Consider the following 12447-nt stretch of genomic DNA (forward strand, 5'->3'; position numbering starts at 1 on the left):
GCCTTGTCTCACTGTGCTTTTCCGCTGTGTCATCCTGTTCCTCTCCCCTTGGTCACGCCTGTTATAGGACCTGCTGTGTGTAAAGTGTATTGGAACGATGTAAAAATGCAGAGTTTGACTTGAACTGTTCTGAGACCTGCTCTGTCTGTGTTTTTCTCTTCTAGCTTCCCTGCAGGTGGAGATCACACCGATGCAAGGAGAGATCAGCGTGGGGGAGTCCAAATTCTTCCTCTGCGAAGGTAGGTGTGGTACAGATACCATCGCCTCCATAACTGCAAACTCCCAAATAGCTACAGTATTTTGACAGCTGGATATAGAAAATAACTCTAAATAAAGTGAAGGTGCTACAGCAGTTCTCATGGCTGCAGTAGCATGGGTTTCCCGGGATGCTGACCTGCAACTGTGGTCAGTTACCCCCCACTACTGGCAGACTCCTGCAGGCCAGCATCCTGTTGTTGAATAGCAAAGAGAAAATAGAGACTCAATATGTCATAGCAAAGATGAGAACATTTCACTTTAACAATGTTTCCTTTAGATGAAAATAACTGTAGATAGCTGTGTACTTGTTTTGCAGTAAGATGTCAGCAAAATACTGTTTGCTTCAACACTTCTTTATTCCATTATGAATGAGGGAGTGAAATATTTCAGAAAATGTCTTGGCTTTGCCCTTCTTTCAAAATATCAATGGCGGAGTTTTAATTTCAGTCTTTTTTCAGATAGTACATCATCTGAGCAAATATGTAAAAGAGTTCTCTTTTTGTGCATATTGGTACAAAGATGGACTTCATAAAGCAGAGAAACCCGTTAACCTAGGCCAAAAAAGCTATAATGCATACCTCAGATGCAGCATCACCTCGCAAGGCAGCACATATTTATCTGTTTGGTTATCATTCATACTAACTGCTGAAGACACATAAACAGTGCATTCGCACTCTGCTCACACATCCACCCTGCCTCCTCAGTTGTTGGAGACGCAAAGGACATTGATTGGTATGCCCCGAACGGCGAGAAGCTCTTACCGAACAGACAGGACATCATTGTGAACCGCAACGACGAGTCCTCGTCCACCCTCACTATCTACAATGCTGATGTGGACAATGCTGGTGTCTACAAGTGTGTGGCCAAAAATGCAGACAAGGAGTCTCAAGGCACTGTCAACGTGAAAATCTTCCGTAAGTTCCCTCTCAAACTCAGTCCTTGAAAAGTGTTGATATTATTCATTGTAATTTAGTGGATTACCACCAAATGAAAACCCCTTACTATATTATCTGTACATATTTATGACGTGCACAATGTAATTTTGAAGAATGTAATTTAAGTGTCTGCATATTTTGTACATATTTGTTTTCTTCAATTGTCCTCCTTCATGCAGTATTGTTGATTGTATCTTCGCCCTAGTATCATTGTAATGGTAACTATTTCTCTCCATTTAGAGAACCCACGTATACAGAATATACAACTATACTAACTGTATCCATCATCATGAACAGGTGGAATGCCATGACAAATGCATAGACTGGGTAACAAAGGGAGCACTCACCATAGAACATGTTGGTCTATTAAGTTTGTTGACTGGTTTGGGAAATGCAGTTGACAGTGGACTTCTATTCTTCTCCCCTACAGAAAAGATAACCTTCAAGAACGCCCCTTCCCCACAGGAGTTTAATGAAGGGGATGACGCTGACATCATCTGTGACGTCGTCAGCTCGCCTCCCGCCAGCATCATCTGGAAGCACAAAGGCTCAAAGATCCAAGTTACAAAAGACGGTAAGGCTTGTACACAAATCGATGTGCCAATGTGTGGGTTGCCTACTACCCAGAGTCGTGGAGACCCCCCCACTTCCCCTGTTTTTTTGTTTGCTTTCATTATATCTGCCAGCTCTTTTTTATTCACCCCCCACTCATTCGCTCTCTCCCTAAGAGCACAGCCCTCCCTGCCTTTTGGTAATTTGAGTGTTTCGACATAATAGATGAAGTGAGGACAGGAAACAGGATATTTCTTGATCAAGAGAAATGGTGGTTGTCAGTTGTGAAAGGATATTTGAAGGCTTCATATTTAGATTATTTAGTCAAGTCGAGTGGGATGCTGTCAGAGAGGCATTCTGAAGGATTTTGTTTTTCTCCGTACTGCACTATTCTAACCTTAGAGGACCCCTCCCTCTGGCGACCACTGGAAGGCTCAGGGTGACCACAGCGCTCTGGTGTGTGGCGTTTTCTTGGACCCTGGACAGGGATGTGTTTTTCACTAGAAAACCACTAATTGTAGCCCAGACTGAAACCCATACTGCTTATGTAAATACAATTTTCCACATTGCTCCAGTTAACTTTTTCCATATCAAAGCTGCATGTGCTTATAGCTCAAAGTACACGTCTTTTTCATGCTAATATGTGTTTCACAGCTCAGAGAGAGCTATTTAAAAAGTCTGGTTAATGAATTCAAAGCTTTTGCCCAAATACAGATTCACTAAACCAGATCTACATCTGGCACCGCTTCAAAAGAGGGTTGAATTAACACAGTTGCCATACAATATTTGTACGCTGGCTGCCAGATGTTTGAACTTACAGAGTAAAGAGGATTCATAGAATATTTACATAGTAGAGCTTTGACAACGCAATTCAAGAAGTAGTAGTAGTTGCTTTCAGCGTCTGTATGTTTACATGGTCCATGTTTCACCACATTTACTACAGTATGGATATAAAGGATATAGAATAAGAGGCACAATGCCATGGCAATGCTCTGTTGAGCAATGTAACAAAATCTCACGGTGAATAGTACAGCACTTAATTATCTAAATTAACATTGAAACAATGAACATACTGTATGTAAATTATTTTTTTTCCAGTGGATGGATGGTAAAGCTTTCTTTTGATGAGTCCAAATGTCACTAGTTTTTCTGGTGGCGAGTTATTGACTGTATCATGTGGTTCTAAAGATCATCTTCCCTCCACACCTATGTATAACTCATGACTATTTTTACATTGTAATATTGATGCTGGGAGGGGGCAAATGCAGCATTCAACTGTAACTCAGATCACGCCTCCTGAGTGTCATTGTATGTGTGCCTTCCCATGTTGCCTTGTGTTAAACCTGCACCACCTATTGTTAATGATGATTGAGCCTTCTCTCTTTCCTTTTCTTGCGATTGTTCACAGTTCGATTTAAGATCATGGGCAACAACCACCTCCAGATCCGAGGCATCAAGAAAACGGATGAAGGGGCGTACACCTGTGAGGCTCGTGTTATGGCCAGGGGAGAGATTGACCTAAAGATCATCAAGGTCATCGTCAACGGTGAGTACCACATCCTCCCACTCACCCTACCCCCTCTTTCTCCGCCTATGCTCGCGCCCTGGGATTTGGATCTGAGCACACTTAGAATATAGTGTAGTTATAGATCCAATACTGTGCTATTATGAACACCATTACAGAATCAAAAAAAGAACAATCCTGTAACAAGCTTACAGTAACATTTATTTACTCCTATCATACTTAAAGCCAACCAGTATAGTGCATCATGATCTGATTATAAACCATTTTAAGACTTGTTTGAAGCATATAACAACCTTACATTGTCTTATCTTAGTATCATATTAGTATAATTAATTTCCTACTCACGTATGACCTCTGTATCTTTGAATAATGCTTGTATCTACTGTATGTCTGTGTTTCAGTGCTCCCTAGCATCCGCACCAGGCAGTCGGAGGTGAATGCCACGGCGGACATCAACCAGTCTGTGATGCTGGCCTGTGACGCTGACGGGTTCCCTGAACCCACAGTCACCTGGGCCCGGTAAGTCACACCGACTATCTTGTCTTTCAAATCAAATGTTATTTGTCACATGTGCCGAATACAACAGGTGTAGTAAACCTTACAGTGCAATGCTTTCTTACAAGCCCTTAACCAATAGTGCGGTTTCAAGAAAAATAAGTGTTAAGTGAAAAATAGATAAGTAACAAATAACAAATAATTAAAGAGCAGCAGTAAAATTACAGTAGCGAGGCTATATCAAATCAAATACATTTGTATTGGTCACATACACATGGTTAGCAAATGTTATTGCGAGTGTAGAGAAATGCTTATGCTTCTAGTTCCGACAGTGCAGCAGTATCTAACAGGTAATATCTAACATGTAATCTAACAATTCCACAAGAACTACCTAATACACACAAGTCTAAGTAAAGGAATGGAATAAGAATATATGCATATAAATATATGGATGAGCAATGACAGAGTGGCATAGGCAAGATGCAATAGATGGTATAAAATACAGTATATACATATGGGATGAGTAATGCAAGATATGTAAACATTATTAAAGTGGCATTATTAAAGTGACCAGTGATTCATGTATTAACCTCTCTAGGGTAGGTGAGACGCTAACGTCCCACCAGGCCAACATCCGGTGAAATTGCAGGGCGCTAAAATTCTAAATACACCATTCGTTATATTAAACATTCTTGTAAATATATGTATTTAAAATATGAACTTCTTATTAATCCAGCCACTGTGTCAGATTTCAAAAAGGCTTTACTGCGAAAGCAAACCATGCGATTTTCTGAGGACAGCGCCCCGCACACACAAGTATTACTAGCATTTTCCAAGCATTAGCGTCACGAAAGTCAGAAATAACAATAAAATAAATCGCTTACCTTTAAAGATCTTCCTCTGGTGGCAATGCCAAGTGTCCTAACTACACAGTGAATGTTTGTTTTGTTTGATAAAATCCATTTTTATAGCCTAACACAAAACATTTGTAAACCGCTTGCGTCGTGATTTCCGACTCATTGAACTTTGCACGAAACGTTCGTTGGGAATTACACACACTAAACAAACGTTTATCCAGTCATGGTTGATTTCATTGCAATCCTCTGGTTGTTGCTAACACAACCACACTTGATGGTTCTTTTCCCGGGACGTATTGACCGAAATAAATCGATTTGAAGACACCAATCAATGACCTCATTGCGCACCAATGGTAGGACCGGTCTATCGTTGATTGACTGTATTTTGGCTCAATGACCACTGATCATCTTGAAATCTAGCTTGGAAGATAGCCAATGAGCTGAGGTAAATGGCAATATGTAATGGTTATACATTTTAAGACCAGCCTTTGTCGTAAACTCTGGCGTAAAAGAGGTTCATTCGCCATTGCAAATCCTACTTGACGGAGCCACGAGTGTTACGCATAGCAGTACATAGTCAATAGCATTTTCAGCAAGTTTATATATTTAAATTATGGCGAATAAATCAGGAAAAGCTAAAACAAAGTCTAGGTATACAGATTTAACCAAAATTATAGAGGAAATTGATAGAGAAAGCGAGACCAAGTTGCTTCAGGAAGATGAATCTTTCAGCGAAGCTAGTTTTGACTCCCAGGCGGAAGACATGTTTCTGCACGGAGAGGATGCCATGCTTGACTGGTAAGTTCTAATGCTAATGTTGTTGTTTGAAATTAATAATATTATTTTATTTGCATTATATCATCAGTAATGAAATGTGTAATAAAATGTGTAAAGTACGCATTGGCTATAGTGTGTGTGTCTGTGTGTGTGTGTGTGTGTGTGTGTGTGTGTGTGTGTGTGTGTGTGTGTGTGTGTGTGTGTGTGTGTGTGTGTGTGTGTGTGTGTGTGTGTGTGTGTGTGTGTGTATATATTTTTTACATTTATTTTACATAAACATGGAATGGAACAGCACTTCACCATAGTGATTATGTTCCCTGTACTCTATATAATACATATCTGTTTATTTACGTGTTGATACAGGACTCATACGTGAAAGTATTGTTACTGATTTTTTTAATCTTTCACAGTGGCAGTGATTCTGATTATGAGCCGCCAATGTCTAGGTGTCCATCTCCCTCTGAAGCTGGTTCATCTAGCCGGACCCCTGCTGTCTCCGGCTCCACACCTACCCGGCCATCTAGAGGTGTGAAGTCAGTGACAAAGAAGCGGAGGTGGGGAAGAGAGAAACCTGCAGACAGAGGACCAGAGGGTTGTTGGCACTCTGTGTTAGAAGATGATGTGGAACCAAATCCACCAGTTTTTAGACCCAAAAGGCAGCCAGGACCTCAACTAGACATGACTGCAAAGTACAGCCCCCTTCAACTTTTTCAACTGTTTTTCACCTTGTCAGTTGTTGATTCCCTGGTGTCGAACACCAATAAGTACGGGGCTAAGAAGCAGGCAGGAACGAAAGAGGCATGGAAGCCCATTTCCATGTCAGACCTTTTCTGCTACCTTTCAATGGTCATTTACATGGGGCTGGTGAAGTTGAAAACTCTAAGGGACTACTGGAAAACGTCAGCTCTCTATCAACTGCCTTTCCCCATGACTGTCGTGTCTTGTAAAAGGTTTCTGACTATCTCACAAGGCGCTGCACATCAGTGACCCAGAAGTTGATGGGGAGAATGACAAGAAGAGAGGCACACCAAGGTTTGATAGGCTCTGCAAAATCAAACCTCTCTACCCCAACATCGTTGAGGCCTGCAAGACATATTTTCAGCCTGCCCATAACCTGTCCATCGATGAGAGGATGGTAGCCTCAAAGGCCAGAATCAGCCTCAAACAATACATGCGTAACAAACCAACCAAATGGAGTTACAAACTGTTTGTTTTGGCTGATTCTGTGTGTGCCTACACTTGCAATTTTTTTGTTTATGAGGGGAAAACAGTTTTGCTACTGGTAATGGACTGAGTTATGATTCCGTTATGGAGTTATTGGATTTTCAACTGCTGGGGAAGGGCTACAAACTGTTTGTGGACAACTTCTACACAAGCCCTACCCTGTTTACAGAGCTGAGGAAGCGGGATGTGTGGGCTTGTGGCACCATTCGGACCAACAGAGTGGGCTTTCCAAAAACAAAGGTGAACGACATGCCTAAGCGGGCTGAGCAGGGTACCATGCGATGGATCCGTGAAGATGGCATGCTGTTTGTGAAGTGGATGGATACCAGAGAGGTGGTCATGTGCACAACTATCCACAAGTCCTTCAGTGGCGATCACGTCGTCAGGCGTGTAAAGGACGGTAGCGGGGCATGGACCACAAAAGATGTCCCCATTCCAGCTGCTGTAAAGGACTACAACAAGGGCATGGGAGGTGTGGACCTGTCAGACGCACTGATAGGATACTACAATGTTGTCCACAAGACCATGAAATGGTACAAGACATGTTTCTATCATTTCATTGACATTGCTGTGGTGAATGCCTTCATCCTCCAGAAGGAAATGGCCAAGAGCTGTGGACAGCCCCCCATCTCACAGCTAGCCTTCAGGGAGCTGCTCATCCAGGAGCTTGCTAGCTACAGCAAGTCCACTGCAGCACCTTCTGTCCCCTCTACCTCTGTCCCTTCTGCTCCAACCAGTGGTGTTCACCTGCCCAGATTCATCTCTGCAGGCATGAATGTGCCTCAGGGCAAAAAGGGCACAGTAGGGAGACGTCGTTGTGCCCTTTGTGTGACAATACAGAGGCGGATGCAAGATGCAAGCAACGATGGTTTAATGAATACAGTTTACAACAGCAACAGGACAGACAGACTGTACTCAGACGGAATCCGACCCAGGGACTAGGGCGCATATACCGATGATAGCGTGCTGAGAAATCCAGGGGAATGTGTCCGGATGGGTAGGAAGGAGCACAGAAGATAATCCACACAAGGGCGTCGAGAGAAAGAGCCCAGACACACGACACAACCTCAGGGAAGTAACAATGATCTGACAACAAGAAACACTGGTTACCGAACATATAAAGGGAAGATAAGTGATTCCAGCTGGCGCAGACAATCAGGCCGAGATTGGGAACCACGCCCACACAAACACGGGAGAGAGAGAGAGAGAGAGAGAGAGAGAGAGAGAAAAAGAGAAAGAGAAAGAGAGAGGGAGAGAGGGAGGCAGTGGATTCATGAACCGTGACAATACCCCCCCCCCTAGGAACGCCTCTTGGCGTTCCCAGGCGAATTTACCTGTCGATTGAAATCATCGATAAGGGAGTGATCCAGAATGTCCCTAGCAGGTACCCAACTTCTCTCCTCCGGACCGTAACCCTCCCAGTCCACCAGGTACTGGATTCCGCGTCCCCTCCTTCTAGAGTCCAAAATACGATTGACAGAAAAGGTGGGTTCCCCATCAACAAGTCGTGGCGGCGGGGGAACCGGGACCGGCGGGTTAATGCGTGCCTGAAACACAGGTTTTATTTTAGACACATGAAAGGTAGGATGAATTCTCCTATACGCCGGAGGAAGCTTGAGCCGGACCGCCACCGGACTAATGATCCTGGTGACTTTGAACGGGCCGATAAATTTGGGGGCAAGCTTGTTCGAAACGGATCGGAGTGGAATGTTCTTAGTAGAAAGCCACACTCCTTGGCCAACGACGTATACCGGAGGCTTCGACCGGCGGCGATCGGCCTTAGCCTTGGTGCGCGCCCCCACCCGGAGAAGAGTCTCACGGGCTCTGCTCCATGTGTGACGGCACCTCTGGATGAAAGCGTGAGCGGAGGGAACAGTGACCTCGGACTCCGTACTGGGAAAGATAGGTGGCTGGTAACCTAAACTACACTCAAACGGAGAGAGACCCGTGGCTGCCACTGGCAACGAATTGTGAGCGTACTCAACCATAGAGAGTTGTTGACTCCAGGAAGAGGGATTCTTAGAAACCAAACATCGCAACACTCTCTCCAAATCTTGGTTGGCCCTCTCCGTTTGACCGTTGCTCTGGGGATGAAACCCTGAAGACAGACTGACACTCGCTCCCAGTAACCTACAAAACTCTTGCCAAAACTTGGACACAAATTGGGGCCCCCTGTCAGAAACTACGTCCATCGGCAGGCCATGTAAGCGAAAGACGTGATCCACGACAGTTACCGCTGTCTCCCTGGCAGATGGTAATTTAGGCAAGGGAATAAAATGAGCCGCCTTCGAGAACCGGTCCACCACGGTCAAAACAACCGTCTTGCCCTGGGAGGGCGGGAGGGCGGTAACAAAATCTAGCGCGATGTGGGACCAGGGTCTCGAAGGGACCGACAGCGGTTGGAGTAACCCATCTGGAGGTCGATTAGAAGTCTTCCCAGTGGCACAAACCGAGCAAGCCAAGACAAAACTGTGAATGTCACGAGCCATCAGTGGCCACCAAAAGCGTTGCTTAACCAAAAAGCTAGTGCGGCTGACTCCTGGATGACACGCTACGTTGGAGCAATGCCCCCACCGAATAACATCGGACCGACACCCCTCCGGCACAAACAACCGATTAGGCGGGCAACCGGGCGGAGGCTTTACCCCTTCTAAGGCCGTTTTGACCCTCGATTCAACCTCCCATGTGAGTGTGGAGACCACTAGGGTCCCGGGTAGGATGCACTCGGGAGTGGATGGGCGTTCGGAATGGTCAAAAATGCGAGAAAGGGAATCGGGTTTGACATTCTTGGAACCCGGGCGATACGAGAGAGAGAAGTCAAAACGTCCGAAAAAGAGTGCCCACCGCGCCTGCCTGGAGTTGAGTCGCTTGGCGGTTCTGATATATTCCAAATTTTTGTGATCGGTCCAAACTATAAAAGGTACCCCCGAACCCTCTAACCAATGGCGCCACTCCTCCAGTGCTAACTTCACTGCCAACAACTCTCTGTTGCCAATGTCGTAGTTGCGTTCCGCAGGTGATAACCGATGGGACAGGAACGCGCAAGGGTGCATCTTGTCGTCAGAAGAGGAACGTTGGGAAAGTACCGCACCTACCCCCACCTCTGAAGCGTCCACCTCCACCACGAACTGACGCGAGGGATCGGGAGCTATGAGGATGGGGGCCGAAACAAAGCGGCTCTTGAGTTTGGCGAATGCAGCCTCGGCTGTATCGGACCACCTGAACGTCACTGTGGGGGAGGTTAAGGCGGTAAGAGAAGCGACTATCTGGCTAAAGTTGCGAACGAAACGCCGGTAGAAATTGGCGAATCCCAGAAACCTCTGTAGGGCCTTACGTGAATCTGGGCTTGGCCAATCCACCACAGCCTTAACCTTGTCAGGATCCATGTGAATACCTTCAGTCGAGACGATGTAACCTAGGAATGGAACGGATTGTGCATGAAAAATGCATTTCTCCGCCTTGACAAAAAGTCCATTCTCCAACAACCTCTGAAGCACTCGTCTGACGTGCTGAACGTGTTCCTGGAGAGAAGAAGAAAAAATCAGTATGTCATCCAGGTAAACATATATGAACTGATCAATCATATCTCTCAGCACGTCATTGACGAGTGCCTGGAAAACCGCTGGGGAGTTGGATAGCCCAAAAGGCATGACCAAATATTCGAAGTGCCCTCTGGGGGTGTTAAACGCGGTCTTCCATTCATCCCCCCTCCTTATGCGAACCAAATGATATGCATTACGTAAATCCAACTTAGTGAACACGGATGCTCCCTGTAACCTTTCAAAGGCTGAGGACATCAACGGTAAGGGATAGGTATTCTTCACTGTGATGTTATTCAACCCACGGTAATCAATGCAAGGACGCAGAGATCCGTCCTTCTTCCCCACAAAGAAGAACCCCGCCCCCGCTGGAGAAGAGGAAGGACGAATGAATCCAGAGGCCAGAGAATCAGAGATGTATCTCTCCATAGCCTCCCTCTCAGGAACAGAGAGTGAATATAACTTGCCTTTAGGCGGAGACTCACCTGGCAATAATTCTATTGCACAGTCATAGGGACGATGCGGAGGAAGAGAGGCAGCACGGGACTTGCTGAACGCCTCCTTCAGGTCGAGGTATTCAACGGGCACGTTAGACAAATCCACTGCCTCCTCTAGAAACACAGAATCAGACACAGATGAACAAGCAGACACTAAACAGGACTCAAGACACTTGTTACTCCACATGGATATAGAGTTATGACCCCAGTCAACTCTGGGGTTGTGTTGGGTGAGCCAAGGGTGGCCGAGAACTAATGGTGCAAGGGGTGAGTCCATGAGTAGAAATGATAGTGTCTCAGTGTGATTGCCAGAAGTGATGAGTGTGATAGGTTCAGTGGTGTGAGAAATGTTGGGGAGTTCTTGACCATTGAGAGCGTTGACGGATATCTTGTGCGTGAGTGAGGTGATAGGAATCTGGAGTTTGTGAGCGAGCTTGAAGTCCATAAAATTACCCTCTGCTCCTGAGTCCAGTAAGGCTTGGGTGTCGTGCGTGTGGGTGGCCCATCTTAGTCTTACCGGGAGGAGAGTAGATGATGAGGTCTTCTCTGTGGTGACACCACCCGATAGTAGCCTCATACTTACTACCGGGCCTGATCTTTTACCGGGCAGGAGTGGATAAAGTGGCCCGCTCTACCACAGTAGAGACAGAGTCCTTGGGATCTCCGCCTCTCCCTCTCTTCCCGGGAGAGGCGAGCTCTCCCCAGCTGCATGGGTTCGTGAGCGGAGGCTGAACTGGCCGTGTTCCCGCCGCTGGCATGCCAGCCCTCCGTGTCGTTATACGGTCTGTTAGGGCATGCTCGGCGGCCAATACGACTCAGACGAGCGTCGACCCTCAAGGCTAGTTCCACTAGTCCATTTAAACTCCTGGGAAGGTCCAGAACATAAATCTCCTTCTGGATCCGGTCCTCCAGCCCATGCAGGAACATGTCCCACTGCGCCTCCTCGTTCCACTGACACTCTGCGGCCAGAGTGCGGAATTGGATGGAGTATTCCGATACTGAACGGTCTCCTTGGCGAAGGTCAGCGAGTAGTCTGGCCGCCTCCCTACCCGCCACGGCCCGATCGAAGACCCTTCTCATCTCCTCGGAGAGTGTCTGGAAAGAGGTGCAGCATGGGTCCTGGTTCGCCCACACCGCCGTTCCCCAAAGAGCCGCTTTGCCTGATAGCAGTGTGAGTACGAATGCTACCTTAGACTGTTCACGGTTGAAGGTTCGTGGCTGCAACGAGAAATGCATGGAACATCTCGTAAGAAAAGCTCTGCAATAGTCAGGATCACCTGAATAACCCTCTGGTGTCGGTAGCCGTGGCTCTAGCTGGGAATCCGGCTCTGGCGGGGCGGGTTGAACTGCCGGTGTAGGTGGCGCAGCGAGACCCCTCAGATGTTGTAATTGTTGGGTCAGCTGGGATACCTGCGTCGCAAGGGCTTGTACTGCCCGACCTGTGCTGGAGATGTTCTCCTCTTGTTGATCCATTCTCGTGATACTGCGGGAAATGAATTCGGTCAGACTCGTTGAACTCGCTGCATCCATGGTCAGGTCAGATCATTCTGTGACAATACAGAGGCGGATGCAAGATGCAAGCAACGATGGTTTAATGAATACAGTTTACAACAGCAACAGGACAGACAGACTGTACTCAGACGGAATCCGACCCAGGGACTAGGGCGCATATACCGATGATAGCGTGCTGAGAAATCCAGGGGAATGTGTCCGGATGGGTAGGAAGGAGCACAGAAGATAATCCACACAAGGGCGTCGAGAGAAAGAGCCCAGACACACGACACAACC

At 46.4% G+C, this 12447-nt stretch overlaps 1 protein-coding gene across 1 annotated transcript in view; it reads left to right on the forward strand.

The window, feature by feature from the left end:
- Positions 1-12447, forward strand: part of LOC120057429 (neural cell adhesion molecule 1-like) — a 115680-nt gene that overhangs the window by 36805 nt on the left and 66428 nt on the right. The window contains exons 3-7 of the mRNA XM_039006054.1: positions 165-239; positions 963-1172; positions 1624-1767; positions 3154-3291; positions 3672-3789. Coding sequence (XP_038861982.1) covers positions 165-239; positions 963-1172; positions 1624-1767; positions 3154-3291; positions 3672-3789 — 685 coding nt within the window. The remainder of the gene's footprint in view (positions 1-164; positions 240-962; positions 1173-1623; positions 1768-3153; positions 3292-3671; positions 3790-12447) is intronic.

Source organism: Salvelinus namaycush, chromosome 12 (assembly GCF_016432855.1).
Source record: "Salvelinus namaycush isolate Seneca chromosome 12, SaNama_1.0, whole genome shotgun sequence".
Taxonomy (NCBI): domain Eukaryota; kingdom Metazoa; phylum Chordata; class Actinopteri; order Salmoniformes; family Salmonidae; genus Salvelinus; species Salvelinus namaycush.